Genomic DNA, 13,949 nt, shown 5'->3' with positions numbered 1-13,949 from the left:
CTAACCTACATCATAGCTTAGCCCAGCTGAACTTACGCATGCTCAGAATACATATATCAGCCTACAGTTGGGCCAAATCATCTAACACAGAGACTGCTTTATAATAAAGTGTTGACTATCTCATATAATTTATTGGATACTGTAGTAAAGTGGGAAGCGGGGTGGTGGTGTGGGTACAGAATGCATTGGTTATTTACCTTCATGATCTGTGGCTGACTAGGAGCTGTGGTTCACTGTCACTGCCCAACATCATGAGAAAGGATGTTACCACCTTATCTGCCTGGGGAAAATTTCCAAAATAAAAATGTGAAATACCATTTCTACTGAATATGTATCACTTTGGGATCATAATAAAGTAGAAGAAAATTGTAAATAGAACCATCTGAAGGCAGGAACTGTCTGTATATGAAATCATGAGTATCACGAGCTTTCACTGCTGTTCTCTGCCTGACACTTTCTGGATCTTTCCTTGTGTTGACCCAGGTGTTGGATGAGTCAATGAAATAGAGGAACTATAGAAGATGACAGCCACAGAAAGAAAGCGAAGAGACAGAAAGAGTATGAATTATTAAGTAAATGGGGAAAAATGTTTAAAAAAATGCTAAAAGCAAAATGTATATAGGAGTTTTTTGCAATTATGCAAGGTTGTAAGTAAGCCACAATAAATACCAAAATGTAAGCATACATAAAAACATGCGGTCAATAAGCAACAGGAATTTATGGGAAGAAAATCAAAATTTCTCAACAATCTCCAAAGATCAAAAGAATAGGAACCAATGATATTTTATGTTATTATAGTTTATATAATAAATACAATTATATTTTATTTTATTTAGGGGAAGTGAAACATTGTGAACATCCAAACTCAACTCATTTAACAGAAACATGTTTAACTCAATCTAATTAGCACCAATAAATCTACATATCCACCCCTCAAGGGATTCTTTTGTTAGTCAGCTTATCCCATGGTATCTGATATATCAAAGGGTCTTGATAAAAAAGAAAAAATCTGAATGGATGAATGAACAATATCATGTCCTCCAATGTATAGTGCATCTATACCTTGAATTCTATTCTAGTGTTGCACTTTATAGACTATATCAGGGGTCAGTAAAGAGTCATCTAGTAAATAACTTAGGCTTTGCAGATCTTATAATTTCTGTGGAAACTTCTCAACTCTGCTATTGTAATGCAAAGACAGCCATAGATAACATGTAAACAAATTACTGTGGCTGTATTTTAAAAGAGAGAAAGAAAGAAAGGAGACAGAAAGAAAGAAAGAAAGAAAGAAAGAAAGAAAGAAAGAAAAAGAGAAAGAGAAAGGAAGCAGAGAGGGAGCAGGGAGGAAAGAAGAAAGAATTTATTGTAAACCCTAACATTTATTTATAGACCAAAAATTTTTGTAGACACTGGAATTTGCATTTCTTTGCAGCCACTAAAAAATGTAAAAAAAAAAAAAATCATAGTATGTGTACTGTTCAAACACAAACAGTAGACCTGCTTTGACCTATGAGCTAAGGTTTCCCAAACACTTGCCTATATCTTTTTTTGCTTGTATGCCAATCCTTTCTTAAGTTGTATATAGCTTTAGAGCAGAGCAGGTACTATCTTTGTACCTCCACTATCTAGTTATACATTGTAGAGATTTTTTTAAATAGGATACCAAATAGAGATCTTATGTGCATTGAATCAAAACACATTCCACTTAAATGAATTGATGTAACTAACTTATTACAAACATCCGTATATTAATAATTTTGAATGGAGAATGTCTTAAGTCATACATACATATTAACTTAACCTTTAAAATAGTTTCTTTTATGATAAACAGAGGAAAATTTGTATTTAACACATAGCAAGTTTCCCTGAAATTTTAAGGCATTTATCTTCATAACTGTGCCATAATTTCCTCAAAATCACAGTTATCCCTAATTAACTGAGTATGTGCAGTTCCTCATACAGGGCTAGACTAGAGAAGACACTTAGTAGATAGTGACTGATGTGACTTATAAAGAAAATAAAGATTAAAATGGAGCAATACAGAAAAAACACAGTCAAAATGTCTGTATCACTATACATATACGAAACCCTGAAAATATTTTTTTCTAAATTGCACAGCTTCAAGTGATAACAAAACTCTAAGTTTTTCATTGAAAAAGAGATCTGGCATATTTATTTTTAATAAAAATAAAAATAATTAAGATCATGGATTTTATTCAATGTGTTTGATCATAAACTTCTATTATTATTCTTGGTCATGCATGATTTCTTAATAGACATAATATCAGAGGTGTAAGGAAAAACTTAAAGTAAGTCATCAACAGATTTGGTTTTGTTCCTTTACCCTCTCTGGCATCCTCTCTCCAGGTTCCTCCAAATGAACAATAATTCAGCAACCTACGAAGTCCCCCACACTGCTGCTTCAAATCTGCTTGGGAATTTTTTCTTCCCACTAGTCAACACACCCCCTGCTGGCTCTAGGCTAACATTCACTCCACCTTATTAAAAACGCCAGTAAAAAGCAAATTATAGACGTTTGCACCGTATTTTCAGTGCTGATTCAAATGGAAAAGGGACAAAAGGACAGAACTGCTAGGTATTAGGTTACATAATGAAATAATCCTTTGAAATCAGCTCTTTCTCCTTCCAAATAATTTATTTTCTGAAAAATACACCTTTGGAAAATGGTAAAAGGTTGTAGGGGAGCTTTCACCATAGTGGTTACCGTGGATCTTATGTTCAGATGTCAGCCTGACTTACTTAAGCACCAGATATGCACATGGAACGGAAGAGATCATTGCTGCTCTTCATTAATTTTCTTCAACCAAGTTAGAAATAGCAAGTTGGCTTTAGAGACAGCTATTCCCTCAGAGACAGAAACACGGCAGCAGTAACCCTAAAGAATTTTTTTAATAGTAGAAACCAATTTGCCAGTCATCTCTGAGATCAAATGAGCAAGTTAAGTACACACACACACGCACACACACATACACACATATACACACACAGGACTCAGTAGATTTATTTCATTGCCGAGCATTTGTGGCACTAGCAATGGCATGATAAACCTAAACTCTGGAATTGGAATCTCCGCGTTTCTGCTTAATAGCTTTGTGCTTTGGGCAATGTTACTCAAATTTCACAAGTCTTGGTATCCTTATCTGCCAAATGTAGCTAATGACACTTCCCTCGGAATTTTGCCATGAATTCTAAAAGAGAAAACAAAGTCACAATGCCTACTCAGGGTGATATTTAATAAATGTTCTATACTTCTCCAGAGAACCTAACTAGGAGTGGTTTAAATAATACAGATGTTTATTGTTCCACAGTAGAAGTAACTCAATATTGTAATTAATACCCATGACATGTCTCTACTTTTTGCCATGTCATTGTCCTGGCCATTCCCTCATATTCCCAAGATGTCTACTGGAGTTACAAAACTCATGCCCTCATAAGATACTGACCATGCTGCGGGGAAAGCTGCAGGGACAACAGGATTTGTATTAACACGCCTCTCCCTTTCCGAGAAGACAATCTCTCCATCCCCCTGAGTCTTATTGGTCAGAACAGGGCCACAAGGCAAGAACCAGAAACTCACTCTCAATGGGAAATATAATTGTAAAGGCTTTCTCAGGTCATGATTCCTTCACCAGACTGGATTGTTGTTTTTTGTTTTGTTTTGTTTTTGTTTTTTTGTTTCTTTTGCAATCAAGGCAGAAGTTGGAAACTTACATTTGCATACACTACCTCCCCTATCTAGAAATTGTGAGGGGTGTAAGAACCTTGAAGACAGGACCAGATCAGCTCTTTTCTACGGCAACTATTTAACCAAAAGGAAATGATACATGTCTCGGCACATCATCCTTGCTCAATAAATTAATGTCAGTTGACTGAATTATTGTGTTGCCTTTGAATAATGAATTATGTATATTTCCTGTAGAATGGATGGTCTTTTCAGATATTTGCATGTATTTTTACTCTATGGATGAACTGGCAAATAAAATGCATGAGAAATCCAGTGGTTAGGGGCTGAATAAATTGTCTTCTTAAAAAAATACATTTATTCATTTTTGACAGACAGAGAGAGACAGAGCATGAGCAGAGGAGGGATGGGGAGAGAGGGAGACGCAGAATCTGAAACAGGCTCCAGGCTCTGAACTGTCAGCACAGAGCCTGATGTGGGGCTCGAACCCACAAACTGCGAGATCATCACCTGAGCCAAAGTTTGACATTTAAGCACTTGACTCACCCAGGCACCCCTAAATTGTCTTCTTTGAACTAGGGCATAATATTTAGAACTTTTCTATATAACAACAACAACAACAACAACAAACTTTTACATGTATGATTCTTTCTATTCACCATGCCCAAATACCAAAGCCAGAAATGATCACACTTCACAATTTACGGATGTAGAAGCTGAATCTCAAGAGTATTTACTCAAGGTCTCATATCTGGTAAGCTGCAAAGTCAAGGCTAATGCTTGGGGTTTCTGATCCTAAGCTCAGAATACTTTCCATTAAACTCGAAACAGGTTTGTCTTGAAACATGATATATATCACAAATGACTTCTGAGTGATTGTTGGCACCACTTCCCTCAGAAAGAGCCAGAAATAAGTAAAGAGGAGACATCCTCTTTGTGACATACGTTCTGGATGTGGCATGGCTGGAATTATACAAATATACTTACATAAATACATTCAAAACACTTTTGAATTCCTCTCAAAAACTAAATCCAAGTTTTTGAGAAATATATGGCTAGGAAAAATTAACTATAAAGATACTAACCTAAACTGCATTCCTATTGATTTTTCCATATAACTGATATCTTGATTTACAAGGTAAATAAGCATAAATGCCTTCAAAGGAGACTCTGAATTCTGGTGCAATGGATGAAGAGGGGTGAGGGGAGGGGATGGGTATACCTTTTAAAAAGTTGACAAGGCTTTTTTATATCTAATATTATCCATTCATCATTTTTTTTACATTTTATTGACAGAGAGAGGCAGAGCATGAATGGGGAAGGGGGCAGAGGGAGAGAGAACCCCAAGTAGACTCCACACTCAGTGCAGAGCCTGATGTGGGGCTTAATCCCATGCCCTAGGGGTCATGACCTGAGTGAGTCAAAATCAAGTCAGATGCTCAACCAACTGACCCACTCAGGCGCCCCTCAAATATTTTTCAAAAGCCTCCATGTATGCTGAAGACTCCAAGTTGAATGTTAACTGATAAATTACTTCTGAGAAACTACTCAGAGTGAGGAAACCCTATGAAGAGAAACAATATAAAGGAATTGAAAAAGACTTCAAGAGAGATGCGTTAGCTGAATTTGGAGTGCAATGGTGAGCAAAAAGTAGCCAATTGGGAAGAAGCAGTCCACAGAAGGAAGAAAGAGTAGTATGTACCAACAGAACGACGTATACCAGCTGAAAAAAACATGTGTTTCAGGTGAAGGTATATAAAGGGTTTTTCTATTCATAGGAGATCCATGTAAGAAGATGGCTAGTTTTGATGTCAAGGATGAACACGGTGGTTACAAGATTGAGTTTGAGATGGAACAAGGAGACAGAAGTAGCGGGGAGAGGCTCAAGTGAATTGTTGTCAACCTTTGGCTGAGGTCCATTTGCCTTAATGGAAAAGCCAGCTCTTCTGTAAAAGTAGAATTCTGCCTTCATTACCCTAACATGTGACTTCCTGTGAGGGCAAAGGCACCCGACCTAACCCGAATTCAATAACAAGCCTCATGGCAAAGGGTGACTCAAATCCATTTACCCCCAAAGAGACAACCACTTCCTTATGCCAATTGCAAGTTTTCCTTCCCAGAGGAAGCAATCTTTGTCAACTTAAAAACACCTATAGCACTTATTATCTGGGCTATTTGGCACTTAAACATATGCTAATTTGTATTGTCATCTTAACTTTTTAAACATCTTACTCTCCCAAGTCATTTTTAGCTCCTCGAGAGCAGGAACTTTTTTTTTTTCTTGCCATTTCCTACACCCTACAGGTGTAGCATGGTACTGGCCACATGCTCTAAGGAGAAAAAATCAAAAACAAAAACAAAAAAAGAAAAAAAATTAAAACATTTTTTAAAAGAAGGATGAAAAGAAGAATATTAAATTAACTTTCTGCCACATCAATATTTTTAAGAACTCTATTTTTAAAGATATGAGTGGCAGCAGAAATCATCCTGCCATCTTTACAACAAACCATGAATATGTGAAACTGAAATAATCCAAAAGTACTGAGACGCACAACAGACTATGGTGACCAATGCAGAATCCTCTCTCGTACACGCCAGGTACTCATATGTCACGGTAAATTTTACCTATTAGCTCTATAAAGACAAAGGAAAAAAAGATGGATGGGTTTTCATTTTAAGGTGTCCTGTCAGTTGGGGCCATTAATTCTGTGTGATCCTTCAGATGTCAATATCTGTCTCCTCTTAGGATATCATCTGTAACATGGAGATGGTCAAACATAGCTGCTACATGCCTCACAGCAGAATTACAGAATCAAGGAGGCAAACCACCTGTTGAATATTCCAAGGCTAAGATGCCAGGGGATGAATGCTTCTTTCCCTTCCACTCTATTAAAAGGAAGGAAGTGGGAGGGCCCAAGGGAAAATCGAAGGGACATGAACACCGAATCCTGTCCACTTCATTTCTTTTTTAAGATTTCAGATATGCGTTTGTCTTGAGAAGATGTTCCGATTTATCCTTCTAAGATGCAGGCATCTGAGGGTTTCAGTGATCCATTTTTCCTCATTTCCTAGGAGCAATCAATCTGCTCTATCTATGCATCATTTTTAAGCTTCTTCAAAGCAAGGTGTTCTGCAAGTATGAGTTCTATATCAAGCAACATGGGGGATAAGGGACGATATTCAGCTTCCACTCCAGCATTTGAAAGGTGGATTTGTCAGACTAAAAGGTTGACGAAAGAATTTCAAAAGGTAAATATCAATCTGGCTGAGAACGGTTTTAACAGTGATTAATATTCTACAGCTAATAAAAACGTGTTGGCAAAATGCCCCCAGAAGATGGTATTGTTTACACTATTGTCTAAGAGGAACAGCTGTTTACCCCTGAAATGTTAACAAATCTTAGACAAATGTCTGCTGTTTCAGGCTCAAAGTTGCTCTGAGAACAGGTGTATTTGAGAGAGAGAGGAAAGCTACAACTGTAAATAGCACTTTAAATTAGGTGCAATTTATATACTATACACTAGGATTGCATGTGAACATCTAAATGCAGAGTTCCAATATTTACTAATATCTAGAAGATTATTCACAGTTTGGGGGCTTCCCGTAACAAATTTCCCTAATTGCCTTTTAATATATATTTCAAGCACATTTTATTGATCCAGATAGATTCAGTTTTAAGTCACTGTAATAGGAAATGAAGCCCACATCTTTCATAATTAAAAGAAAATATTTATTTATGTAAATATTTTTTGGAGAGGTATAGAAGATGGGATGATGTCGGGGAGCGTTAAACTCTGTGAATAAAAATCTGTACTCTCTGGGTATCATATTCCCATTTTTAAAAAGAGAGGTCTTATGGAGCAAGGGGAAATCTCACCCACTGCTAGTGGGGGAAGACATATGAATTGCTAACATCATTTTACAAAGCAATGAGAGATACCTGCTAAAGCTGAAGATAAGCATTTCATAAGATATGGAAATTCTACTCCTAAGTACATATTTGAGAAAAAGTAAGAGACGGGTATAAGAGTGCATAGTTCACATTGAGAAAAAACAAACAAGCAAACCTGGAAATAGTCTGTAGGTTCATAAGCAGAACAATTAACGACTACGTTGTGGCTTATTTATAAAATGAAATATAATACAGCAGTTAAAATGAAAGAATTAGCACTACATATATCCAAGCAAAGAAATTGGAAAAATATAATGCCGAGTAAATTGCAAGGTGCAAAATGAAACAGTATGATACCATTTATATATTGATTAAAGGCAACCAAAGTGATACCATATATTGTTTAGGGATGTAAATATGTGTGGTAAATGTATAAAAACACAATGTATGAGAATGAGAATAAAAGTGGTTACCTTTAGATATGGTAGGAGATAACTGGGATTAGACAAGAATGCAAAAGCAACTTAAATTATATTTGTACTATTTTATTTCTTCTAAAAACCGTCTGTTAAAGAACATACAAGGCTGGATAATGGTGCCTATTATTTTCTACACTCTCCAGTATTAAATTATCTACATAGGTGTTTTAGAACCTGAAATACTCAAAGGCCACAGATTGGGTGGCAGCACTTGGGACACTCAGTAGGAGAGGCAAGACCGATCAGCTTGACTTTGGGCACCAGCCCCCTCCTTACTCCTTACCCACCAGGGTAGCTTCTTGGATCACTTCAGCTTTGATGTGTTGTGACTCACCATCTCCTGGAAATGGCCGTCCTTCCACAGGTAAAGCCTGTGCCGGAGAAGTCTTCCGGTTGCCCAAGAATCTAGTAGCTGGCACAGTTATTTTCAATTAGAGGCTCAGAGACAAGAGCATCATTGTAAGTTACACGTGAAAGGACCCCCAGAATTCTCTCCTCTCTATGAAAATGATGGTGTCACAAATCGAATTGTTATTCAACTCCCTTTTAGTATTCCGAAGATGTGAGCAGAGCTCTAACCAAAAACCACAAAGTTAACCTTAGGATTCATGCAGAAGCAGCCTAGATGCTGCTGCAGGAGGGAGGATGGGGAGGGAAGGGGAGACATCAACTTCCTCTGAAGTGACTCTACCCCTAACTTGATTGTAAGCTTCACATAGGAGAAATCGTTATAGTCCCTCATTTTGTTAAGGTTTGGCAGCTCTCTGACAGCTTCCAATAAAAACAAAATAAATTGATTTATGGTAAAGCAGGAGAGTCCCCAGATACAAACCAGAAGCCAAAGACAGAACCAGGGTTTCTCATAAGCATCCAGGAAGAAAAAGAACTACTCTTTACCTCCTCTGAAATTTAAATCCCTCAGCGGGGGTGGGGGGATAGGGTGGGGGGACGGGGCCAGGGTGGGGTGGCGTGGGGTGAGGGGGCGGGGGTGGGAGGCTCAGATCTCCAATCTTCGGAGTCAACCGGGGCCCCCACCTTGACTCTCCCTATTACCACACATAATTTCTGTCTCCCTCTCTCGGAGACCTAAAGCCCGGAACATCTTACAGTGGTCGCCCCAAGCTCCCTGCCAACAGCATGGAGGGTGTGTGTGTGTGTGTGTGTGTGTGTGTGTGTGTATGTGGCCGCCCTGAAAGTGCGAGCTGTGGCATCCCGCGCGGGGGTCGCAGAGCAGGGGGCGCGGACCTGACATTAAGTCGCTACATCAAAAACCCCAACACCGCCCATACCCGTCGGCCTTCCTTAGTAGGAAGCAACCCCGGGGGAAATCCTTCAAAAATTCAAGTCTTCCCTCTCCCCTCAAAATAGAAAAAGAAAAGAAAGAAAGAAAGAAAGAAAGAAAGAAAGAAAGAAAGAAAGAAAGAAAGAAAGAAAGAAAGAAAGAGAAAGAAGGAAAAGGAAAAAGAAAAAGAAAAAGAAAAAAGGCATGTCAGCTCCTTGCCAAGCTTTCCACGGGAAATTCGCTCTGGCCGCTGCGTTCTGTCTTGCAACTCCCTGCAGAATCCCTAGGGCAGCGGCGTTCTAGGAAAACCTAGGGGAAAGGTCAGCGCCTCTGCTCCTCCCGGGAGGGGGCGGGGCGGGAGGGTGCGGAGGGGAGGAGAAGGGAAGGGAGGGGAGGGGAGCGCAGAGAGCGCTCGCGGGAGAGGGGCCCGCGGCCCCCGGGGCAGCCGGAGCGCACGGCCGCCGCGCGGGGCCTGGAGGACCCGCCCAGGCCGCTCTCATAGGAGGGCGCGGGGCGGGCCTGGCCGGGGGCGGTGCCGCGCGCCCCGCTCGCCTATAAGGAGCGGCCGGCCCGGGTGCGGATCCCAGCGCCGGCGGCCGAGGTGCAGCGGCCGTGCGCCCGGCTCGCCGCCTGCTGTAGCAGCGGGGCTCGGCTTTGCGCCTTTAAGGAGGGGGAGCGGAGGGCGAGGCGGGCGAGGCGGGCGAGGCGGGCGCGCACAGCGAGCGGCAGGTGCGGGCCCCGCAGCTCCAGCCGCAGCTCCAAGGCAGACCCCGCTGTGCTTTCGGTGGAGCTTCTGGACACGGGATGGAGTGAAGCAGCGAGTGGCTCTCCTTGGGGGGGCGGGAGGGGGCCAGGCGGCGCGCAGGAGAGAGGACGACAGGAGTGAGAGAGAGAGAGAGAGAGAGAGAGAGAGAGAGAAGGCGCAGCGGCAGCCGCGGCCGGCGCCTGCGAATTTGGGATCCGACTGGGAGGGACCGCTTCCTCGGGGGAAATGGATTCTGTACCACGGCTGACCAGCGTTCTCACTTTGCTGCTCTCCGGCTTGTGGCATGTAGGATTCACGGCGACAAATTGTGAGTACCAGGAGCTGGGAGCGGGTAGGTGAGGTGGGGAACGCGAGCGTGGGAGAAAGACACTCAAGTGTCCACGCGTGTTCAGTTGTGCCTGCCCCGAGCAGAGGGGAAGGGGGGCGGGGGTTGCTGATTGGTGTGGTTCCATCCCTCAAACCATCCCAAAAGTTAGCTCCGATGAGCCAGCCCCGCCGGGTTGCCTGCCCTTCTCCCCGAATCGCAAAGTTCCGGGGAGAAGGGAGGGATCGCCTTCCTTTAGCCTCAAGCCAGCTCCGCGTTCTACGCCTGCCTGGTGTCTAAGCAGAGCTTTTCCTGAGAAGGGCCCCGGGTTCAGATCGTAGGCACCGAGGGCTGTTAGCTCCCCGAGATACAGATGCTCCCGGCTACCGCGCTGGGTGATAGCGGTGACAGTCTCCGAATGCGGCTGCCTGGGATTTGCAGTGTGCCCACTGCCTCACGAGACGCGGCTTTCAGCTCTCCCCCAGGCAGAAAGCTTCAGCTGGGGTATCTCGCAACCGAGAGGCACCGGTTTACTGGGATTGGGAGTTTTGGCCTAAGAGTCGTGGCCCAGTGTAGTCAAACCACAAGATCAATGGCTGCCCCTGTTCCAGAAGGAAGAGCTTTTGATGCACACTCCACCCCCAAAATCTTTGTGCCAAAGAACACATAATGAGTATGCACTAAGTGTACCCTCTGTCGTCCAAGCTCTAACCTCAGCAAGTGCAGGGCATTTAATTTAATAGGCAGGAAGGCTGGACACCTGGGGATCCGCCACCTGCACTGTGTATTTAAAGAACCCAGTTCGTCAAAGTTGAATAAATCGCTGGAGCCATCAGAGGTTCAAGCTCAATTGCTCAGCTGCCTCTCTAGGCAGAGAGAGGGAAGTTTTTCCAGCTTGGGAACTCCTAAATGAGAAAGAACGCAATTAAGCCATCTGTGTTGTTTCCAAAGATGGTTTATCAAGGTTCCTTGAGTTTCTGTGCTTGCTCCCCTCTCTGCTAACCCGGCCAGGAACCTCAGAATTGCTTAAGCACGTTGGGACATAACATCGCTGTTAGAGAAAGATGGGAAGACTACTTAGTACTTGTCAATCCCCCTATATCACTCCTCACCCTCTTAGGTCCAAGAGGACCTTGGGTAAGAGGTACTCAACCCAGTGTTGCATCTCAAGGGAGGACATTTAGACAAATGTTGTTTACTGGAAATGATCCAAAGCAGAGCCAGAGTCTCTATCTGTGATTGGAAGTTTTGGAGACTCAGAATCCATAGTTATAAGGTATATGCCTTATAAAGACTTTATGAAAGTTTGTATTCTAAAGGAGGGCTAAAGAGGTCAGTCTCTCTAAAGGGAGGAAGGAGCCAGAGGGACTTAGTTTAGAAATCATTTCAGAGAATAGAAAGAAAATGGTTAGAATCTGATGTTTCTTTTTTCCCCCTCCTCCCTCTTCCCCCCCCCTCCTCCCCCTCTTCCTCCTCTTCCTTCTCCTTTTTCTTCTTTTAAGTCAAATTGTTCCCATGGTGCTTTAGAAAAACATCTAAGTGGTTTAGTTAGAGGAAGTTAGGCATGATGCTGAGTTAGCCTGTCTACCTCCTAAAACACTAGAGGTCAGTATTGTCCTAATGATGCAAAGGTGTAGCCGTGAAATGGCTCTTTTTCCTTTAGCACATTTACTTCTCTGGAAATAGTGAATATTTTGAAGATCCACAAAGGTGGGGTGAGGAATAAGGGCGAAAGAGGTAGAACATACTCTGTAGGAATGTGGTTTGGGCTTCCTTATATAGCACCTTTTCTTAAGAGCAAAGGAAAAAAAAATAAGTTGCAGAATGCCATTTTCTGTAAATTAATTGAATTATGGTTAATATGTTGTAATAATGCTCATGAAACCTACATGGCGTGGATTTAAGGCTCGTGCTTACTGATGCAGCAATAAAGCTAATTCTTAACATTGAAAATGGAACTTTGTGATAATGAGCTTTAGTATTTCATCAGGTGACAGTTTGATTTCCCTATTTTCAATCAACATTTCAATTGAAGGCACACTGCTTGCTAAATATTTGGGGGTCGGTGTTCTCAAAGAATGATACATGTTTTTTATCATGCCGAACAAAATGCGTTAATTCAATAGAATGGCAGCAGAAAATTGCCTCTCAAATCAGTGTATCTTGGTGGTCTTCAGAACCTGTGTTGCAGAACCTCCAAGGAAAAAAAAACATTAACATTCCACAATTCTCCCAGACTTCAATTGTGCACACACTTTATCCATTAAATACAGGGCTTTGATTTACTATTTATCTACAATCCATTAGGAATTATATGCATATACTGAGGAAGATAAATCTCCTAATAGTCAATTTGTGTAAGTATATAGGTTATTTGGAGAGTTTTTTTCAAGATTTTTTTATATTTTGAAGTAATATTTTCCCTCATTCATGACAGTAGCCCCCAAAATGGGGTATTTACCCAAGATGCTAAATGGTACCTAAGAATGCCTGTGAACTTTGTTCAAATAAAAACAACTTTTAATTGTTTACATTATTCTAATAATAATGTGTTGATATTACTAGTGTGTGTAGAATGAGTGTGTGTGTGTCTGTGTGTGTGTGTGTGCATGTTTAATTTTCTCATAATCTGACCAAAACTTGGGTGTTCATCTGTAAGAGAGAAATGAATGCTTACCCAATTATAGATTTTATAAGTTTCTAATTACACAAAATTAAAATAAAGTCAGGTTAGAAGGCCAGCTACAGAATAGATATTAGGAATCTGTGCGGAGAACATAATTACCAACCAGTAATAAAAACTCTGGAAATTCCCCCATTCCAGATTTTCAGGATATTAAGTAGCTACAACATCTCCTTTGGGTTTACCCTGAGGGAGTTAGTTAATTTCGAATGTAGCTATGATAGACCAGCGTTAAATGAAAAACCATTTTACATATAATATCAACTCCTTTGACACAAGAAGAAACGATGTGACTTGCTGGTGTTCGAGTGAAAGTAGGAGTTTGAAATGCTGACGGGTTCTAGCCCTGGTTATGCCACAGCTAACAGGTCAGACGCCTGTCCGGTTATGCAACTTTCCCTGTACTCAGGCTTGGGTATAAAACAGCTATTGACATGCGTTTCTTCTCCCAAACAGAACAGCAGCTCAATATTTTACTGAGAAGATTCTTCAAATATTAGGTATGTTGAAAGACTATTATAATAGAACTTGCACTCAGAAGATAAAAGTAATGCATGGGATACTCACAGGGTCACTCTTCGTTCTATTTTTAACAATCGTCAGATGTTATGTGATTATGACAGCCTTAATTTTGACCCAGTAAGTCACTTTGAATGATCCTCAAGCATCTTACCTGCTGGTGCTACATACCAGGTTCAAGGAGATAACAGCCTTGAGAAAGAAATAAACAACTCTTTATTCTCTGATGATGCCATTCATCACAGACAGAACTTCATCTAAAGTATCCTAGGACGTCACTCCTATTCATAAACATCTTCAAGTAAAGAGGTGCGATATACT

General features: G+C 41.1%; 1 protein-coding gene and 1 long non-coding RNA gene across 4 annotated transcripts in view; one reads left to right on the top strand and one right to left on the bottom strand.

Moving 5' to 3' along the window:
* LOC122227634 overlaps window positions 1–8,678 on the bottom strand; it is a 40,335-nt gene extending 31,657 nt beyond the window's left edge. For 2 of the 3 annotated variants that reach the window (XR_006206168.1, XR_006206167.1), the window contains exon 1: window positions 8,409–8,678. This is a non-coding gene — a long non-coding RNA (uncharacterized LOC122227634). Of the gene's footprint in view, window positions 1–197; window positions 281–8,408 lie in introns of all 3 variants that reach the window. The other variant, XR_006206169.1, reaches the window with a different exon arrangement.
* Window positions 8,679–10,260: 1,582 nt separating this feature from the next.
* The window catches only part of CNTNAP5 (contactin associated protein family member 5), a 795,339-nt gene continuing 791,650 nt past the window's right edge, over window positions 10,261–13,949 (top strand). Inside the window, exon 1 of the mRNA XM_042954126.1 lies at window positions 10,261–10,429. Coding sequence (XP_042810060.1) covers window positions 10,348–10,429 — 82 coding nt within the window. The 5' untranslated portion in view covers window positions 10,261–10,347. The remainder of the gene's footprint in view (window positions 10,430–13,949) is intronic.

This window comes from Panthera leo, chromosome C1 (genome assembly GCF_018350215.1).
Source record: "Panthera leo isolate Ple1 chromosome C1, P.leo_Ple1_pat1.1, whole genome shotgun sequence".
NCBI lineage: Eukaryota > Metazoa > Chordata > Mammalia > Carnivora > Felidae > Panthera > Panthera leo.
Note: the sequence above shows the minus strand (reverse complement) of the source record. Positions and strands in the feature narration are given on the sequence as shown.